Below are 22065 nucleotides of genomic sequence, written 5' to 3' on the forward strand. Positions count from 1 at the left end.
CAAGATTCTATTAGCAGAGGCTATAATATTTAATTCTCGCTTAAAAGATTCTAGTGCTTTGTAAATGGATATCATTTCTCACGATGCAAGCTGGATCTATGGTTTGCAAATTACCCATTTATTACTTTCGCCTGCTTAAAATCAAAATAAAACATGATATAATATTAATAGCATAACATTAAGTTCTCGATTGTACAACAATCTTACAAGTATAATTGTTTGAAAACATGCTAAAGCACTGTCTTCCTTGATGTATTAACTAACTGAATAGCAATGCACATGTTTACTTAATCTTTTAACATTGCAAGTTACTGAATAAGCGTTGATTATTCCATTACAGATTACAAGATTTTATTAGCGGAGACTATAATATTTAACTCTCGTTTAAAAGATTCTCGTGCTTTGTAAATGGATTCTTGACAATCGACGTAATCCATTGGTTTGCGAATTAGTATCTATCTATTACTTTAGTCTGCTTGAAATAAAAATAAACATGATATGATGTTAATAGGCAGCATAATATTGTTGGTACAGCAATCTTACCAGTATAATTGTCATCATTACAATTCTCACAGTCTTTCTTTAGGTTGAATAAGCCCACAAAACTTAAAAAGATTATTTCGTACTGTATATAGTTGCACAATAGTTATCCCAGCACTGGTATATGTTGCGTACATAAATATATTATTTGTAACGTAAAAATCCTACTGTAAATAAAAAAGATTGATTAATTACTTATTGACAATTACCCAGATAGCAAAATGCCAGCAGCATGCGCGCAGATTGGCAGCAAATTTAATCAGAATTTCATGCCAAAACCATAGCCATTTGTGACCACATTAAGCTCAGGTTTTGTCGACAGAGCCTGCTGACAGGCAATGTGAGCAGATTGGCAGCAGAAATCACGCAGAGCCTGCGCGCAATCTGACGGCAGATTGACAGCAGAAATCGAGCAATTTCTAGACTTTTATATAAAATAGTACATTTAAATGGATTTAAACATTTAAAGGGTCTCGAGTCCAAGTAGCAAAATGACAATAAATTTTGGTCACAAAATAACCAATTAGAGTTAATCCTAAAGTTAGGTCTCGTAAGATTCAAAAATGACGTCAATAGTTGATATGTCACATTCACAGGATGTCATTTTCTGACGTTTGTATTAATAACATAAATTTATAATATTAATAATATGTATTAATATAATATATATATGAAAATTTGAATAATTAATTTATGAAATTAAATCAAAATTAAAATATTTTATTTATATGGAAGTTAATTTCTATTTTATATCTTAAATAGATATAATAACGAATGATTTTCACTTATTTGGATAATTTCTTTCCAAATAAGTGAAAATCGGATATTTATCTGTCTGATTTTCTAAAAATCAGTTAAATATCTGAATTCCCGGTACGGGAGTTGTATCAGAAATTAAATTGATAGAAATAATTACGATGTTATTAGCCGCATTTTGCAGGCATTATATATGCTCGTGACAAGAACTTGAATACGGATATAGAAAGTGAATAGTGCGCCGCATAGTTGTAAGCGAATAAACTATACTATCTCAATAAATTATATGAATGCTAAAAGCTGCAGATTCTGTTTGATTTCTACTGCCGATTTGCCATCAGATTGCGCGCGCGCAGATCTTGCTCGATTTCTGCCGACAATCTGATGTCAAGTCATATTAGCAGATCCTGCTCGGTTTCTGCTGGCTATCTGCTATAATAATTCTATGCAAATTCTGCTCGGTTTCTGCTACTGATCTGCTGTCAAATTATGTCAGCAGGTTTTGTAACATTCCTGCTGATATTCTGCTATCATTATCTGATATAACAGACTTTGTATACAATCTGGAATCTTTCTGCTGACAAAAATTTGTAGCAGACGTTTGGCAAAATCTGTTCGAACAGACTTGGCTATCTGGGAGAGTAATAGGTAAAGGCTATCGCACACAAATTGACATAGTTGCATATGCATAGCATAAGACCGTCTGGACCAATGAGCATAGAAATAAAATCGTCATATTGATTTACATAGCATGCTCAATGGTCCAAATGATCTTATGCTATGCATATGCAGCTATGTCAATTTGTGTGTGAGGGCCTTAACAGAATGAACAAATACACAAAATGTAAGACAAGAGTGCTTGTTAGACTTGGTAATTTGTTGCTTCGTTACTATAATATCGATGATACTTTGTGTATCATATCAACGGATAGAGAAATAGCACGATTGTCAATCCTTGTTTGACATTATTTTGTTAATGCAATTTACAAAAAAAAACAAATACAAAAGTTATTTATTTATTAATTGTAATATAATAGTGAATAATAAATATCATTAAAAATATAGTGATATTAATATATATTTTTGTACAATAATATAAAACCAGATATAACAAAATAAATTATTTTATAGAAATATAAAACATGATTAGTAATAAAAAATGTAAACAATAACTTAACATAAACAATAACTTATTCTGAAATAACCACAGCACCCATCAACATCCCAATAAGGTTCCAGTCATCTTAAATTGTAAAATACCCATACAGCACAGAACATTGCAATTACATTGCAGCAATGTTACAATCTTGCAAGTTGCAATAAAATATTGTTGAGACATTATTGGAATATGGAATTGTAATATTTTATGAGAATGTTACAGCAACATTTCAAAAACATTACAAAAGACAGTTTTTGATAATCGCTACTTCGTTCGTTTACCACTATGCGGCCCGCGTTGCGTTATCTATCCCGTATTTAAGTTTTAATCACGATGGTTATATAAAGCTTGCAAAAAGCGATTAATAATATTAAAGGTATAATAACTATTTTTATCAGATTAATTTGTTTGATACAATCCTAACACAGGAAATTCAGATATTGAATTGAGTGTTAAGAAATCGGACAAATAATTATCCGAAAAAGTTAAAATTATCCGTTTATTGTCTACTTAAGATATGGAGTTTAATATTTATATAAATAAAATTTTAATTTTTATGAATTAAATTATTTAATCATTATCAATTTCTTAAACTTGTAAATAATTTATAAAACATTGCAATGTTAATTAGATAACACAGCAATGTTAATTAGATAACAGAAAATTGTTTAATAGTTTCCATTTTTATATAAAAGCAAAAATTTGATAATAATTTTTTAATATGCAAAATGCTTCAAATTTAATAAATAAACTTGGAGAATATATAAAGACATCCAAGAGAGACGAGAAAAAACTCGTTGTAATTGCGTAAATTCACAATCTTTTTTCTTGTCTCTCTTGGATGTTTCTATATGTTCTCAAAGTTTATGTATTAAATTTGAAGCGTTTTGCATATTTGTAGCAATGTATTTAAATATTACAAATACATTGCACCGTAACATTACTGTAGTCTTACATTGAACTATTTTTGAGGGCGGACATTTCAACGTTGCCGCAGGCTTGTAGTATGTCGTAACTCAAAATCGAATAACGTAATTACGACATATAAAAGTAAAAAAGGAGCACAGCGCAAATTCAGCACTTTGTAAGCTGCTGCGCGCGCTCCCAAAACCGCGATTAAATGCAAGATATGCAATTCGTTGCAATATGCAATTAAGACATCGCGACCTAATACCGAAAAACCACCTACTTTCGGACCATAAAAAGAGAGGTAACGAGTACCTCGAGGCCGTATTCCGAAACTAACAAGTAACACTACCCAACTGATACTCACCGATTTGAATGAAACTTAACATACTTATTAAACACCGAAAAACATTAAATACGTGTTTTTTTTGTTTCGGCTAAACACGATTTTTAGGAGTAGAAAGCACCCCTCAACCCCTGAAGGTGGAAACAGTTATGGCTAATTATTTCTGAAACGATACATTTTCTGAAAAAAGTGCTTAGGACCAAAGTTGTAGAGTTCAAAGTGATGCACTTGATGGCGACCTTGAAGTCGATCTTGAGGTCGATTTTCAAGGTCAATTAAATTTGGAAATAATTAGCCGTTGCCGGACTTTGACCACATCCTGTATCTATAATCAGTAATTTTATGCGTTGACTCTAAATCTGTCTTCAGAATTGATTTGTTGTGTTATTTTCCTAAAAAAAAAAAAAAAACCTGACGTAATGGGAAAATAGGCGCAAATTTATAGAAAAAATAAGAAGGAGAAAAAAGTTTTGTAAGTAACTTCAGAATAGAAGTACAGATAAGAAAACATAAAATGTCACTCTAATTATAAGTTAAACATTACCTTCGTGCTATATTAGAAACTTTAAAATTTTTTAAAATTTTTATTGCTTCTCTGGAGTTATCCACAATATCTTTTACTCTTTATTTTGTATTAGGATTTCATTCGGACATATGATCAATTATTATTTTCCCGACTGTCGTTGAGCAAGCATTTTCCAAAATTACTTCTTGATCAGTTATTTGCTATGAGTTATCTTGCTCGTGAATTTCGTTCGAATATACCTTCAATTATCATTTTCACATCTGTACTTGGGCGAGTGTTCATTGTTTATAGTTTTACGTCATCAAGTGCATCACTTTGAACTCTACAACTTTGGTTCTAAGCACTTTTTTCAGAAAATGTATCGTTTCAGAAATAATTAGCCATAATTGTTTCCACCTCCAGGGGTTAAGGGGTGCTTTCTACCCCTAAAAATTGTGTTTAGCCGAAACAAAAAAACACGTATTTAATGTTTTTCGGTGTTTAATAAGTATGATAAGTTTCATTCAAATCGGTGAGTATCAGTTGGGTAGTGTTACTTGTAAGTGGTGATGCGTGTACTTGAAGAAACTGTGAGATTCTGCAAGCGCCGAAGTAGTAGAACTAGGAGAGTTCTAACGCAGGTCCTCCGAGGGGTATGCGGGGCGAGGGGAAACCGTGCGGGCGAGGGGGCATGACGTCACGCGGGCGGAGGGGGATTTTGGCGGCGCGGGGGAATGCCGACAAGGTAATATAGTTTTTCAAACAGAAACAAAAAAAAAACATTATCCTTTTCATTTTTCTAAGAAGATGGGCTTATTGGGGGTCGGGATATGTTTATAATCGGCTTATGTATTACAAAGATGGGATGCCGATGTCCGGATCCTCGAATTTACATTATATTATATTATATTATATTATATTATAAACAAATAGCGTCTCGTAAGATTGCACGTGCGGCCGAATCGGCGCGGTGTATTACAAAGGCGGGTTATTATATTTATATTATATTATGAACAAATAGCGTCTCGCAAGATTGCACGTGCGACCGAATCGGCGCGGTGTCCTCTTCATTTCTTTTCTAGGAAGAGGATAAAGAAGAGAAAAAAACAAACAAAAAAAAGATATAATAAAAGATAAAAGATTAGCGGAATTTTTTGGTGGAAAAACTAAAAGATACCGACTAGATAATAAAGTTCTTCTAACAAAATACAAGCACAGCTGCACATAATGACAATAATTTTTTCTAACGAAATATTCAATAAACACGGCTGGATCCGCAGCAATAAAAATACTCATAAGAAAATAGAATTTTCTCTAACATGATCACGTGCGAAGGAACCCTCGAACCGATATCCAAACGCACCAATCGACGATTACTACGAGTAAAATACGAAAAGTAGGAGAAACACCCCGTCTAATGAGAACACTGGCATGATTTTTAACTTATTAAAGTTGGAAGATCCCCACTTATGCACAAGTCCAATTCGTTAAATCTTAGAGAGACCTTACTCCCACGCAATTTTTCTAAGAAGAGCCGTTTAAAGGTGATAGATGAAATATATATAAATGAAGAACAAAGGGTATCAAAATTATAATAGTACACGATTTGAAAGTGTATACATCGGTTAAAAAAGTTTTGTGCGCCAAGTGTTCGACGGCAATCAGATTTTGCGTTTAAAAAGTATAGTGGATTCTTTATAATTTTTGTGTGTGTCAAGTGTTCAACGGCGACCAGAGTGACACTCTGCCAATCTGCGAAGGATGGCAATAAATAATTTTGAGGCAATACTAGATGAGTCGTCTGATGAAGATCACGCATTATCAGACGACAGTGATTACAACAGCGATCAAAGCGAGGACCTCACGGAAATTGTTGAGAAGACAGTGTTTCATTCAGAAATTATTGCGTTGAACGGACGTACAAAATTTTGCGCCATATACTTTTATTATTCTACGGGTAGTGATTATGCTGTATGTGCTTCGTGTATGATAGCTATAGCAGACACTGACTATGGATACATGTATGCTGTTCGGAAGCATGTAACTGAACTGTACGACGTAATAAGTGGTCGATCCTGCTCCAATTGCAGACAAGCATTATATCAGGTAATGCCGTGCAACATATGTCCGATTTGTACACAATAAAAAAAAAAAATAAAAAAAAAAAACATGGAAAACTCCGAGCAGACTGAACGTGACTTGTTGGAGCTGTCGCATCAAGTCACCACTTTGGGCGAGTATTTTGCATGGGCGCAGCGATGCGAAGAATTTATCAAACAGCTCGAGGAATGCAGTCGTATCAAGCGTCCGCGGCTCTCGATCGGAGTTCGGCAATCTTTGGTGGCTAGAATCGCGCGACTCGAGGGTGCGAGGACTCGATTAGAGAGACGGTTTATACACAGCGGTGGTGATTACAGTGGTGACAATACCGCGGAAAGACTTATTTGGCGGGAGATTGATACGGCGTTTGAAAGCCGTATACTGACCGGTGCGGTGATTAACGCAGATTATATCGAACCGCGACAATTTCTCGAGGACGCCAAAGACATTGTGCTCGAACACGTGAAAAATGTGCTGAAAAAACACTTTAATGTGAAAGTGAACACTGTGTTCAATGGTGAATTCGTGTCGGGTGATAAACGGACAAATAAAAGTGTAAATACGAGAAACTGTGAACTCTTTCGCACGTCCGATTTACACGAGTGGTACGAGCGACGCGTCGTCGAGCCCACGCTTGCCTCGCTCGAAGAATTTCAAGAACGCGATAGTGGGTGGGCATTGTCGCGAATTCTCGATTTAACTGTAAATATAAATAAATATAATCCAATGCGCGCGGGGTGCCATATTAAATTACCGCGAGAAATAACAATGAAGAGAGCGGTAATAAACGTGCAATCCAAAGACAATGCGTGTTTCGCGTGGGCAGTGGTCGCTGCTTTGTATCCAGCTGCACGAGACGTAGGTCGGGAGTCTTCGTATCCACATTATACGACAGTGCTAAATCTCCAGAACATTGAATTTCCGATGACATTGAGTCAAATTAAAAAATTTGAACTTTATAATGACATTTCGATAAATGTATACTGCATCGAGAAAGAGAAAGAGAAAGAGAATAATATTATCCCGATACGTCTCAGCGAGCAAAAGAAGGATAGACACGTCAACTTGTTGTATATACAAGATTCGCAAGACCTCGGACATTTCGCGTGGATCAAGAATTTATCCCGCCTCGTGAGCTCGCAACTGAGCAAACGTAATGGCCAAAAATATATCTGCGATCGGTACGTATATTTAATAAAAATGCAATATATATATATATATATATATATATATATATATATATATACGATAGAAAAATTAATTATTTCCATTTTTACAGATGTTTACACTATTTTGGATCGGACGACAAGTTGCAGTCACACATTGTAGATTGTCGAGAAATGAACGAGTGCGCCATCCGGTTACCGAGCGATAAAGACAAGTGGCTCGCGTTCAACAACTACAACAGAAAGGAGCGACTTCCCTTCGTCGTATACGCCGACTTGGAGTGCGTGCTGAGGAAGACCGACGGTGATCCGAGGACGTCTACGTACACGTTTCAGCATCATCAAGTATTTAGCGTAGCTTATTATGTACATTGTTCGTACGACGAATCGTTATCCGCGTATCATTCTCGCCGTAGTACCGATTGCGTTTCGTGGTTCGTAGAAAAATTAAAAAATTTAGCGCAACGCGTAAAAACTATTTTAACCATGAATGTCCCCATGGTAAATTTAACGCGAGATGAGCGGAAAAAATTTCACAGCGCGACACACTGTCACATTTGCGAAAAACCGTTCGCGCAAGACGATACACGCGTACGCGATCATTGCCATCTTACCGGGCGGTATCGAGGTCCCGCGCATTCAAACTGCAATTTAAATTATAAAGACTCTTTTTGCATTCCCATAGTATTTCACAATTTATCCGGTTACGATTCACATTTTATCATCAAAGAAATAGCTACCGCGTTCGAAGGCTCGATCGACGTACTACCGATAACAAAAGAAAAGTATATTTCATTCACGAAACATGTTAAAGTTAAAGATACCGTTGAAAAATCAGATTGGCGAAACGATATAAAGTTACGGTTCATCGATTCATACAAATTTCTCAGTACTAGTCTCGAAAAATTGGCATCGTTTTTAAATAATGATAAACTTCAAATTTTAAAATCGGAATTTCAAAATTTATCAATTGAAGAGTTCAATTTATTGACGCGAAAAGGTATTTTCCCATATGAATACATTGACTGTGTCGATAGGTTGCGCGATACATGTTTACCACCGCGCGAATCATTTTACAGTTCTTTGACCGGTGACACCGTATCCGAGAGCGATTACGCGCACGCTAAAAACGTCTGGAGGCGGTTCTCCCTACGAACCTTGGGCGAATACAGCGATCTGTATTTAAAAACGGATGTCTTGTTATTGGCAGATATTTTTGAAAATTTCCGCGACAAATGTATCGAGAGTTATGGGCTCGACCCCGCGTATTATTATACTCTTCCCGGATACACGTGGGACGCCATGTTAAAACATACGAATATTACGTTCGAATTACTTACTGATATCGATATGGTTATGTTTATCGAACGGGGAATACGCGGTGGCCTGAGTCAATGTTCCGGCAGATACGCGCGAGCCAATAACAAGTACACGCCGTCTTACGATCCATCGAAACCGTCATCGTACATGATGTATTTCGATGTAAACAACTTGTACGGTTGGGCGATGTGTCAACCGCTGCCCTATGCCGAATTTCGATGGGTCGACGATATCTCTGACTTTAACGTTAGCGCAATCGCTTCGGATTCGCCCATAGGTTATATTCTCGAGGTTGATCTAGAGTATCCGCAACATCTTCACGATGCGCACGCTGACCTACCGTTCTGTCCGACGCGCAATAAGCCGCCTGGCAAGCGGCAAGACAAACTCCTCGCAACCTTATACGATAAGAAGCGTTATGTCATACACTATCGCAATCTACAACAATGCACGCGTCACGGCCTTCGCGTCGCAAAGATACATCGCGTATTGCAATTCGTTCAATCCGCATGGCTCCGCGATTACATCGAACTCAACACCCGGTTTAGAACGCGCGCGACAAACGATTTCGAGAAAAATCTGTACAAGTTAATGAACAACGCGGTATTCGGTAAAACTATGGAAAACGTGCGCAATCAGGTCGATGTAAAATTATTAACAAAGTGGGATGGACGATATGGCGCGGAGGCAATGATCGCGAAACCAAATTTTCACAGCAGGAGCGTCTTTTCGGAAAATTTGATCGCTGTCGAATTGCGCAAATTCGAGATAAAATTCAATAAACCGATCTACGTCGGCATGTGCATCCTCGACATTTCTAAAACGTGTTTGTATGAATTTCATCACGAATACATGGTACCGTTATATCGAGAGAAATGTAAAATAATGTACACCGATACAGATAGTTTAATTTATCACATCGAGTGCGAGGATGTGTACAAGAACATGAAACGCGATATTGCTAAATTCGACACGAGCGATTATCCGGTTAACAATGCATACGGTATACCGCTCGAGAACAAGAAAGTGCCGGGTTTGATGAAGGACGAGAATAATGGTGCGATCATGACTGAATTTGTCGGGCTTAGAGCAAAAATGTATGCATTGCGAGTAGATAATAAAAAAGATACAAAAAAGGTTAAAGGTGTCAAGAGTAACGTCGTAGCGAGAACGATAACGTTCGACGATTACACGCGGTGTCTGCGCGATGAAATTGAGATGACTCGACGACAGTCTTGCATAAGATCCAAATTGCACGAAGTATATACAATCAGCGAGACAAAAATTGCTCTGAGTCCGTACGATGACAAGCGATATATCGTACCTGATTCGACCGACACGCTACCGTGGGGACATTTCCGAATACCCTTATAATATAATGTATATATGTATGTGTGTATGTATGTGTGTGTGTGTGTGTGTGTGTGTGTGTGTGTGTGTGTCGGGAAAACAAAATAAATATAATTCTATCTTTCTTTTATATTTTATATTTTACATGCTGAATATATCTTACATATATTTTATATGCTGTATATATTTTACATATTTCAGATACTTTATATGTTTAAAATAAAATACAATTTGTATGAATCAATTAAATCACATTGTCCTTGTGTATCCAAGAGTTATGCGATCCATCGAATCCCAGCCATTTCACGTAAACCTCGTCACCTTTCCTGCGCAGTACTTTCTCCACGAGATACACGTCCGGATAAGTCGCGCGATGCAACTCGTATTCGTAGAATGCTCCAGCAATAGATTTTCCGCGATAGTCCTCGAGTAGATAGGTTACGGGATTAGTACGCTGCACTTTAATAATCTTAAACACCTCGGTGGTCCAATTTGGTGTGTAACCCTTCTCGAAGATCGTCTTATACTTGCTAACGCGTACCGGGTTACCTACTTTAAATCTTGCTGGTGCCGCAATCTTTACGTTGCTGTATACTGTATTTAAAAGTTTATCGGCTATCGCGGGGGTAACATCGATAGGTCTCATACCGATAGTGCGATGCTTGCGCGCGTTGTAATCCGACACGAGTCGCGGTAACGCGTCAACCCACTTGTAAGTTCCGTTCAGCGTAAACATTTTCCACATGTCATTCTTTAACGTGCGATTAAATCGTTCGACAACCGATGCCTTCAACACCGAATACGTGGAATAATGATTGATGTTGTGTTTTCTTATGAGACGTTGTACGTCGATGTTGTAAAATTCCTTTCCCATATCGGTTTGCATGTTTTTCGGGCATCTCTTACTATCTCGAATTATCTCAGCGATAGCATCAGCCGTCTCACTTCCACCTTTACTCTTGAGCGGTACGGCCCACGCGTACTTGCTCAGCACATCGATGACGGTGAGTATGTAGTGGTAACCTTTGTTGAAACGAGAGTACGGACGCATCTCGACGATGTCAGCTTGCCACAGGTCATCGTAACCCCGCACTATAACGCGTCTTCGGGGAAAATTTCTTCTCGCCGAAGCATGCAGTTCCTCGACGAGTCGTAGCTTCTCGATATTTTTACGTCCGTTGGATTTTAACGATGTCATGTTTTTAGCGGTACGGCTAGTCGGCGCGTAATAATATGTGCAAAGAAATTACATTATGATTTATATCTCTAACCCTTTTTCTTTTTTAACCATTTAATAGTCGTTTATTTCCGTTTATTGTCATTCAATAGTCGTTCTTTATCATCCGCTACCATTCGTTGTCGTTCGATAGCCGTTCGTAGCCGTTCCTGACCCGTCTGGTAGTCGTTCCTGATTCGTTCGTAGCCGTTCCTGACCCGTTCCTGAGCTGTTAGATAACCGTCCAATAACCGTTCTTGAACCGTACGTTGTCGTCCGCTGTCGTTCGTCAGCCGTTCGTAGCCGTTCTTGATCCGTTTGTTGCTGTCCATTGTTGTTCGTTGACGTTTCGTCGTCGTTTGTTAGCGTTTTGTTGGCGTTTCGTCGTCGTTTCGTTGTTGTTCGTTGGCGTTTTATTGGCGTTTCGTTAGCGTTCGTTGACGTTTCGTTGACGTTTCGTTGGTGTTTGTTGACGTTTCGTCGTCGTTCGTTGGCGTTTCGTTGACGTTTCGTCGTCGTTTCGTTGACGTTTCGTTAGCGTTTGTTGACGTTTCGTCGTCGTTCGTTGGCGTTTCTAATCTAGCGATATTCGCATGCCGAAGCTCGTTTATCAGAGTCTGTAACGCACGCACGTCTTTCTCGAACGAAGCAAGCTTCTCGTCTGACTCTTTCAGTTGATTTCTCAACGTTTTAACGCACTGATCCACGTACAGTTTGTTGACGACGTCGGTATCAGCCACAGGTTGCGCTACACGACGAATCTTGCGCGACCTCGCGTCAAAGTCCGTAACGGTGCGACACAGAGCGTTATCGCGCACGAAACTTCTCATTAATCCACTCCATCGACGGTACGAAATGACGTTCGTCACGTCTCTACTCTGCTCGGATATCCCAAATTTGTTGATATGCATCATCGATGCGAGCGATGTCGGTCGATCGATTGATTAGTTTTGTCGAGACACCGTTTAATTTATAATAATGCCGGCTTCGCGAAGTTCCTCGATGATCGACAAGATCTCGTTGTCGTGACCGTTGTGACCCGCTTGGTGCGAAGCATCGAGCAATCGTAGACGATCCACCAGCTCGTTGGGATCGTCCCAGTGCACGTAGTCAATCTTGTTGTCGGTTAGCGTCATTTTGCGAGGCGCGAATAATCCCTTTCCGGATTTTGTTCTTTTGGGTTCGATCGGTATCAACTTTGCGATTATTTCTTTGTACTTGTATCCCCTGTTACTCAGTAATCGACCGTGTGCATCGTGATTGCGTTTATGCGCGCTCGTCGTCAACAGCATGCTCTTGTACGTTTGCTTATCATCCTCCGTATAGATGACATCATCGGGAAATTTCTTAAAGATCAACTCGTAAAGACCAGGTGTGCCGACGTATCGTATGCCGTCGATAATTATGCTATCCGCGTTGTCCACGTCAAAACGTTTATTACCGAACATCATTCCATTCTTGTCGAGATAAACACCGTACACGTTGTCTATACCACTCTCTTGATCGCCGCTCAAGATAGGCCAGATGTACCTTTGACCCAGTGGACCTAATTGATCTCGCAACGTTTCTTGACCTTCCGGCGTTTGCAACTGATTTCGAACGGATGTTATGAGCGAGTCGTCCGTGGTTTCAAAAACATCCTGGCTCCTGAATAATTCGGGCATCGTAGGTTGTATAGTTCTCATTGACGCGGACGGTGTATAGGTTATCAGCGGTACATCCAGTGGAGCGTCCAATCGTTTCGATTTATGCGGTGTCGGTGAGCGATCCGACCTGACGTTTGATCGTTTTCTCTTTTGCGGTGTCACATCATCATCATCATCATCATCATCATCCTTCTCGCGCTTCGGGATGGACAACGCTTCGATCCCCGCGTCGGTGTTACTCGCAGGCTCGTTCTTCACCGCGATCGAACTAGAGTTGTCGACGATCTTTTGTAACGGCTCAATGAGAGGTCTAAAGCGTCTATCCAACACGATATCCTCCTCGATCTTACCGGTCTTCAAAGCGCGATGTTTCTTGCGAATCGATTCGCTGGTTTTCACAATTGCCCTCGCAATCTTCTCGCGCTCGCGAATATCCTCGTTCTTATCGATCGCAGCCATCGCGGAAAAACAAAAATGTCAATCTCTCTTTCACGTTTCACCCCGACGAAGTATCGGCAACAACTAATCGTTTTGCGGTATCGCGAACACGTTAAATCCTTTTCTGTATCGACCATCGTTGAGCGAACTGTCCTTGTCTATTACTACGAATCCGTACTTGCGCTGCCAACAATCGCGACACAACGCGCAAAATTCATCGTACGGCATGTCGGTATTCACGTGATCGTTGTACACGTGTTTCAGGTTGGTACCATCCTGTTTGAACAGGATCAGCAGGTTCGCGATGTCGCGTATTAGATGTTTAGGTATTCTCGCGTACGTCTGACAGAGATAAAAGCAGTCAACGCTCGAGTGTCGACCCATTGAAAAATACTCTCTCACCGCATTTTGCTTATCGCATGCCACGTCATCGAACACGAAGATCGAGTTTGGACGCGCCTCGCTCGGCGGAATGACGTCACTGTTGTTGGAGAATGTGAAGTAGCCGATTTCGTCGATCGATGTCAACAAATTTTCCAGATATCGATATTTCGGTTGTTGCAACGACTTCGAGTACACGTACACGTTTTCGAAACGTACACCGTGCGGACTTTCCAGCAGGCTTATTAGAACGTTGGTTTTACCACAATTCGAGGGGCCACAAACGATCGCGCGTATAGTAGTCGGTAGCATCGTACCATGCTTGCGCATCTCCGCGTTGTCCCCCATCGATCGTAATCTGTCGTCGCAATTCGTCACGCGTATCGCCAAAGGTTGTCGCACGAATCTCATTTTCACACTGTCGACTGAGGAATGCTGGATCGAACGCCTATTTATAGATGCGCGGAACCGCAAATCGCTCAGTAACAAAAATGTTCGTGCTGCTGTTGAGACCTTCCGATATTTGCAATTTGAGCGCCGAACAGTTACAATTTGTGCCGAAAGTCGTTCTGTTGCGAATGTGCGGCGATCACGTCCACTACATGTGGGACAAGCTTCCCGAACATATAAAAGCTGACTCAGAGGTTCAACAATATCGACGCTGTTACGAACATTACAATCAACCGTGGCAGCGAACGCACATCGACGGTCCAACACCGTTAATAAAAAATTGTGACAAATGCCAGGAAAAATTATAAGAGGTTGTGGTTTCTTAAATCGTGCGATAAACGCACTTCCTTTCGAGTTACATATTCCCGGCTATCAGTTTTGCGGTCCGGGCACTCATTTGGAAAAACGATTGGCGAGAGGTAATCGGGGTATAAATCCATTGGACGCGGCGTGCTGCGAGCACGATATAGCGTACTCCCGGAGCAACGATCTCACCGAGAGACACGCGGCTGACAAGATACTCGCCGAGAGAGCGCGAAAACGCATCGTTGCGAAAGATTCGACTCTCGGTGAGAGAGCCGCAGCCACAGCTGTTTGGGCAGCGATGAAAACCAAGACAAAAATCGGTATGGGTATGAAGACGAAGACGAAGACGAAGACGAAGACGAGGACTACGCGGAAAAGGCCGACGAAAAAACGGATACTTCCGACAGCGAAACGAGGTGGTGTATTGCCGATTCTACCAATGTTGGGCGCGCTCGGATCCTTGATCGGTGGAGCGGCCGGCGTGGCCAAGGCGGTGAACGACAGCAAAGCCGCGCGCCGTCAGTTGGAGGAGCTGCAACGTCACGATCGCGCGATGGAAGGCAGCGGACTTTATCTCGCTCCGTATAAATACGGACAGGGACTGTATCTCGGTCCGTACAAACGTGGACAAGGAGTGGCAGCGAAGAAAAAAAAAAAAAACGTCGAAAAGACGCTAAAAATGCCCACGGGTGTGACAACAAACATACAATTAGAACAATTGGCGAAACGTATGCGTATACCGTACTTTAGAGGGGTTTTCATGCGTGATTCGTTACCGATCGGTGGTATATATCGAAACGAGAGCGGCATCGTGAATTTGGATATCACCAAAGGACCGGGTACTCATTGGGTAGCGTACGCAAAGAGGGGAAATCGTGCTATATATTTCGACGGTTTTGGTAATCTTCGACCGCCGAATGAATTGGTGCGATATTTCGGACGGAACGTTACGAAGATCGAGTACAATCGCACGTCCTTTCAAACTTACGATCAAAGCATCTGCGGACAATTGTGCCTGCGGTTTCTCCGAACGGTCGACGGCAATCGGTGTGAATTTAAAGCCTGACGATGCGCCGTTAAGACTCAGTATTCGTTAAACAGTTTTGTCGACATGTCTATGACATTCACGCTAACTGGGAAGAGTAGCGTCCTCGCGGCACACTACCATCCAGCTGTAGATTTGAGCGACGGTGATTACGAGCTCGGTCTAACTAATTTTGAAACTTATCATACGATATCGAACGTGAATTCCTCGAATAATAAATTTTATTTCGATGAAGATGACACGGAAATTACGATTCCCGAGGGATCGTACGAGATACACGCAATACACGAGTTTTTGAAACGTGCAATTTCACGGAAACGCCCGCGACGCGTAGTTCGCTCCGGCAATCGTGTCGACAAACGCGGTGATATCACGTTGATATCGCGAGAGGAGACCGTTCAAGCGAACGGTGACGAAGATGAGGCTGTAGAATACCCGATAGTGCTCCGTGCTAATTACAATACGATGAATAGCGAGATCAAGTGCGCATTCAGAGTAAACTTTAACAAACCCAACAATATTGGATTGCTGCTGGGATTCTCGTCGAAGCGTATATTGCAACCGAAACAGTGGTATCAATCGGACATACCGATTAATATCATCAACGTAAACATTATCCGCGTAGAGTGTAACGTGACCGCGGGTGCATTCAGCAACGGCAAACGTGTTCATACGATACATGAATTTTCACCGAGCGTTCCGCCAGGATATAAGATATCGGAAACGCCGGCGCAGATCATTTACCTGCCGATCATCGCGCGGAGCATTACGGATCTAACGATACGCGTCGCGGATCAAGACGGACGATTGCTCGATTTTCGAGGAGAAGAGATTACCATCAGATTGCACGTACGACGGCGACAAAATTAGCGTGCGATACATGAGATGCTCGTGTTGAACGACTCGAAACACGCGAAAGATAATAATATCTTTACGGTACCGATTGATGATATCATCCGATCATCATCATCATCATCATCATCACCATCATTAGGTTGCGCTAAAAAGATCAGAAAGAAGCTTAACGCATCGAACGTTAAATTTTTACAATCTTTGGGATTCGCGGTGCGAAATATCTAAGAAAACATGACCGATATCCTTAATATCGGAGGTGAACCGGTCTTTGACGATCGTATCGTCAAGATCGAGACTCACACGTACAACCCGTACGCCAATACGACGTTTGAGCACAGCGATGAGATACGAATACCCATACAACAACAGGATCTGTATACTTTGCCGTATGAGAGTTTTCTGTACATCGAGGGAAAACTAGTGATAAACAAACCAGCTGAAGGGTTTGATGTTGTACTGGGGAATAATTGCGTCGCGTTCATGTTTGATGAGATTCGATACGAACTCGACGGTGTGGAGATTGATCGTAGCAGAAATGTGGGAATAACCAGCACACTCAAGAACTATGTAACGATATCATCCGATAGAACCGTGATTATGAGAAACGCCGGCTGGGATTCGCCTATTAACACGAATGGATACTTTAATTTTTGCGTACCGCTCTACATGTTATTGGGATTTTGCGAGGATTACAGGCGCGTGGTGATTAACGCTCGTCACGAATTGATCTTAATACGATCGCGCAACGATAACAATTGCCTGATTGGAAATTTGGTGTTGGAGCCTGTGATCGACATATTCAAGATACAATGGCGAATGCCGCACGTCGTATTGAACGAGATTAACAAGTTATCGATGCTGCGCGCCTTGGAAAGCGGACAATACCTCAGTATGGGTTTCCGCTCGTGGGATCTGTACGAATTTCCGCTATTGCAGCGTACAACCAAACATTCGTGGCCCATTAAGACCGCGACTCAGCTGGAGAAGCCGCGATACGTTGTTTTTGTTCTGCAGACAGGTCGGAAGAACGTCATGTCCGAGGATACGAGTCGATTCGACGACTGCAAATTGACCAACGTGAAACTCTATCTGAACTCGGAATGTTATCCGTACGACGATATGAATCTGGATTTCGATAAAAACAGATGGTCGATTTTGTACGACACGTATCAACGTTTCTGCAAAAATTATTACGGATACGAGTATCTCGAGCCGAGTCTCACCGTCACGCAATTTTTACGTAACGGTCCATTCGTGATCATCGATTGCTCTCGACAAAACGAATCGGTCAAAAGCGCAACCGTGGATGTGAGATTGGAATTCGAGTGTAAGGAGAACGTGCCGCCGAATACCACAGCGTACTGCCTCATCATACACGATCGCGTGATTCAGTACAACCCGTTGACCAATGTTGTGCGCAAAATCACCTAAGTGTGGGGGAGGGGAGAATGAGACGATATAAAATCTATAATACATCAGGATCAATCGCAGTCTTCTTCTTCTTGACGTGTTGATATAAAAAACGTCATGTCCGTACCAACGTTCGTGGACCTACAAGGATTCTTCGTCGGGATGAAATTTGTCGTAAAGGAGGTGGCGGTGCTGAGAAAGGGGACCGTTCTGGCGCATTACATTTTTACATACCCCCTACCATGGAATCTCCTCACAAAATCCGACAAATCGTGTGCTTCCTGGCTGATCGCGAATCACCATGGATTACGATGGGAAGACGGAAACGTACCGTACAGCATGGCTAAACGCTTGATTACATCAGCCGTGCTTGGAACAGAAGAGGATGGCGATACGTCGACTCTCGTGTACGTCAAGGGATGCCAGAAACGAGAATGGCTGGTGGATTTACTTGAGAATTATGCGAGAGAAAACCTAATCATCGAGACTTTGGATGCTGATTACGAAGATATTGAATCTTTAAATAATCTAGATGTTACTAATACTATACGATGTGGAAAACATGTTAAGAATTGCGCGTTACAGAATGTATTAAAAATATTTAACTGGTGGTTGCAACGTTAAATAAATATTTTTATAAATAAAATGTATAAACGTATTTAATGTTTTTTATTTCTTATTCTCCCCACTCCTTTCCTCGCAAGTTATTTCTAAGAATTCTTTTAACATTGATCGTTGCCCCTTCTCCTAAATTTTTTGAGCATTAATCTCCCACCACATCATATTTTTGAAAATAAGCGTATACTCGGTTAGTTTTTACACGATCAGTGTCGCGTCAACCGTTCTACTTCTCATAACTTAGAGAAATGTACTCCGCCGAAGGAAACAGCAACGGTGGCAGACGCATGAATTATTACGTTCCTCGAGATGAAATTAGGCCGTACAAGAAACCGCTTGATTTGTAAGTATCACAAATTTTCATATATATATATATATATATATATATATATATATATATATATTATGTTTTTTCCATGCTATTTCATATTTAATCGTATTTTTCAGACACGGTAAACCTCGTTGTATACCACGTATTTTGGTACGCAGATTCGCTTTGACGCGCACTACGTATAAATACTTGGATATTGGAATCAGCGTTGAATCACAGCGTGGAATCACATCTTACGTGGAATTACATCTCGGCGATAATCGAGGCAATCAAATCGTATTATCTATTGACACATGGGAATCGCTAATGCTGAAACGAGTGGACGTTGAACGACTTGTGCGAACGCCCGATCATATACCAATATGGATTAACGATTTAACAATCGAGATTGTTAAAATACACGATACGAGTGTTGTAAAACTTACGTTGCGCGATTCTTGCTTGTACATGAAACCGTCAACTATATTTTTCTTATTCGAACTCGAACACTGTGTTAATCATGAATATGTGAAGCTGTGCGAGAATTTAGAAGCTGTAAATGAGAGTTTCGATCGATTTGTTGTTAATTTGCAAGGTAATATGTTTGGCGTCGAGAAAGATAATGCTGTTAAAATCTTGCGCGATGTTTTTGATAAAACATCTATCATAGATTGCGAACTATTGGCTTATGCTGTGGATGAAATTTTGTCTGAAACCTTGAGACGAGGTGATGTATTTTAACATTAATAAATGTGCTAAAAAAAATGAAAAGAAAAAAATATTTATTTCTTTCGCTTCCTTTCCCCGCATATAAGATAGATATGTAACTGTGGCGCGACCGGGTGGGAGAAGGATAGCGCGAGGCGTTCGCGAGTAGGAAAAGGAAAGCATTCTATAGGTGTGGGAGAAAGATAGCGCGAGACATGCACGAGTAGGAAAAGGAAAGAAGGAAGCACAGAAATAATCGACATTTTTAAAATCTAATAATAATAATAATAATATTTATTTAAAATCTAATAATAATAATAATAATAATAATATTTATTTGAAATTGTGTATATAATACAAATGTGTGTGTGTGTGTGTGTGTGTGTGTGTGTGTGTGTGTTAAAAGTAATAATAAAAATAAAAAAATAATGAAAATAAAAAATAATAAAAATATATATATATATATATACAGGCGGCGCTCCTTCTGAAACAGAAAAATAAAAGTCTTATTATTATACTAATTTAATTTTTTTTTAATATTTTATATTTTTTTAAAATAGATACTTACAATCAACCCCATAATTCCTCTATGTCCTCCTCGTAGGGTTCGAGACCGAAGAGACGTCTCAGGTCTAAATAGAGACCGTCGGAGCCGTTGTCTTGCCAAACGTCTTGTGCGTATTCGCGGTCGTGTCGCCGCAACGCTCTCAAATATTGCCGGTTTTTAATATTTATAAACCCCGGAATTTGTATATCGCCCGCATATTGATACTATAAATCAAAATTAAAATATATTATAATATATTATAATATATAATATATTAGAAATAATTGATATCATATATAAAACATAATTTTAATATAAAACAAATATTACTCACTCTTTGAAAAACCACCAGATTTAAAATGGCTCTCAGTAGCCCCATCACGAGGTCTTCCGCCCACCATGCCGCATTAAGGCGGCCTCGACACAAAACAGCATCGATCAGCGATGGCATATTTAAAAACGGATGTCTTATTATTGACAGATATTTTTGTAACTTTACTTCACTTCACTTCACTTTACTTCACCACGTAATGTTGTCACTGGTTCAGATGAGAGTGTCCTGTCGCATCGGAAAAAAGGCGACTCGTCTAATATTGCCTCGAAATTATTTCTTTCCATTTTCACAATGATAAAATCGGCTCTTCCTAAAAAATTGCGTGGGAGTAAGGTCTCTCTAAGATTTAACGAATTGGACTTGTGCATAAGTGGGGATCTTCCAACTTTAATAAGTTAAAAATCATGCCAGTGTTCTCATTAGACGGGGTGTTTCTCCTACTTTTCGTATTTTACTCGTAGTAATCGTCGATTGGTGCGTTTGGATATCGGTTCGAGGGTTCCTTCGCACGTGATCATGTTAGAGAAAATTCTATTTTCTTATGAGTATTTTTATTGCTGCGGATCCAGCCGTGTTTATTGAATATTTCGTTAGAAAAAATTATTGTCATTATGTGCAGCTGTGCTTGTTGGGTATTTTGTTAGAAGAACTTTATTATCTAGTCGGTATCTTTTAGTTTTTCCACCAAAAAATTCCGCTAATCTTTTATCTTTTATTATATCTTTTTTTTTGTTTGTTTTTTTCTCTTCTTTATCCTCTTCCTAGAAAAGAAATGAAGAGGACACCGCGCCGATTCGGTCGCACGTGCAATCTTGCGAGACGCTATTTGTTCATAATATAATATAAATATAATAACCCGCCTTTGTAATACACCGCGCCGATTCGGCCGCACGTGCAATCTTACGAGACGCTATTTGTTTATAATATAATATAATATAATATAATATAATGTAAATTCGAGGATCCGGACATCGGCATCCCATCTTTGTAATACATAAGCCGATTATAAACATATCCCGACCCCCAATAAGCCCATCTTCTTAGAAAAATGAAAAGGATAATGTTTTTTTTTTGTTTCTGTTTGAAAAACTATATTACCTTGTCGGCATTCCCCCGCGCCGCCAAAATCCCCCTCCGCCCGCGTGACGTCATGCCCCCTCGCCCGCACGGTTTCCCCTCGCCCCGCATACCCCTCGGAGGACCTGCGTTAGAACTCTCCTAGTTCTACTACTCGCCGACACTGTTACATCGCCGGAGCATCACCGAACCGAACTCTACGATACGAAAGCTGTACAAAAAAATCTCTTTACACGGAATCTTTGCCTCGTGTTTCTCGACGCTCGGAGTCCCTACTCCTAAGACGAGCCAAACCCTTGGATCATCCCGAAAAATCCCGTTGTACCCGGAGAGGCACAACAAGTAACATTGCAAAAACATTTCGCAACTTCTATGCAATATTACAATGTTTCAATGTAAGATCTATGCAACATTTTTGCAATCTTTTGGTGCTGTATTGGAACGTTTTGCACACATGATTTTATTGCGCACATACAGATTGCACACATGACATTATTGCGCACACATACATTGCACACATAATATTTTTGCACACGTAAAATAAGAAAATCGAATTAACGTTTTGCACACGTGACT

The 22065-nt window shown here is 40.2% G+C and overlaps 5 protein-coding genes across 5 annotated transcripts; 4 read left to right on the forward strand and 1 right to left on the reverse strand.

The window, feature by feature from the left end:
- The first annotated feature begins 5973 nt into the window (after positions 1-5973).
- LOC138936911 (uncharacterized) lies at positions 5974-8214 on the forward strand. Its single transcript, XM_070302698.1, has 4 exons — positions 5974-6318; positions 6373-7514; positions 7592-7823; positions 8164-8214. The coding sequence occupies exons 1-4, from the start codon at positions 5974-5976 to the stop codon at positions 8212-8214; spliced, it is 1770 nt and encodes a 589-aa protein (XP_070158799.1).
- A 1303-nt stretch (positions 8215-9517) lies between these two features.
- LOC138937215 (uncharacterized) lies at positions 9518-10172 on the forward strand. The gene has a single exon (XM_070303234.1). It carries the CDS (start codon positions 9597-9599, stop codon positions 10170-10172), a length of 576 nt encoding a protein of 191 aa, XP_070159335.1. The 5' UTR covers positions 9518-9596.
- Positions 10173-12239: 2067 nt separating this feature from the next.
- On the reverse strand, positions 12240-13469 carry LOC138936913 (uncharacterized). The gene has a single exon (XM_070302700.1). The coding sequence runs from the start codon at positions 13467-13469 to the stop codon at positions 12330-12332; it is 1140 nt and encodes a 379-aa protein (XP_070158801.1). The 3' UTR covers positions 12240-12329.
- Positions 13470-16716: 3247 nt separating this feature from the next.
- LOC138936915 (uncharacterized) lies at positions 16717-17916 on the forward strand. Its single transcript, XM_070302701.1, has one exon. The coding sequence runs from the start codon at positions 16717-16719 to the stop codon at positions 17914-17916; it is 1200 nt and encodes a 399-aa protein (XP_070158802.1).
- An 845-nt stretch (positions 17917-18761) lies between these two features.
- LOC138936916 (uncharacterized) lies at positions 18762-19564 on the forward strand. Its single transcript, XM_070302702.1, has 2 exons — positions 18762-18856; positions 18961-19564. Exons 1-2 carry the CDS (start codon positions 18762-18764, stop codon positions 19562-19564), a joined length of 699 nt encoding a protein of 232 aa, XP_070158803.1.
- Positions 19565-22065: the final 2501 nt, after the last annotated feature.

Source organism: Polyergus mexicanus, unplaced genomic scaffold (genome assembly GCF_030449975.1).
Source record: "Polyergus mexicanus isolate NDT 795.1 unplaced genomic scaffold, iyPolMexi1.0 SCAF_10, whole genome shotgun sequence".
In the NCBI taxonomy this organism is placed as follows: Eukaryota; Metazoa; Arthropoda; class Insecta; order Hymenoptera; family Formicidae; genus Polyergus; species Polyergus mexicanus.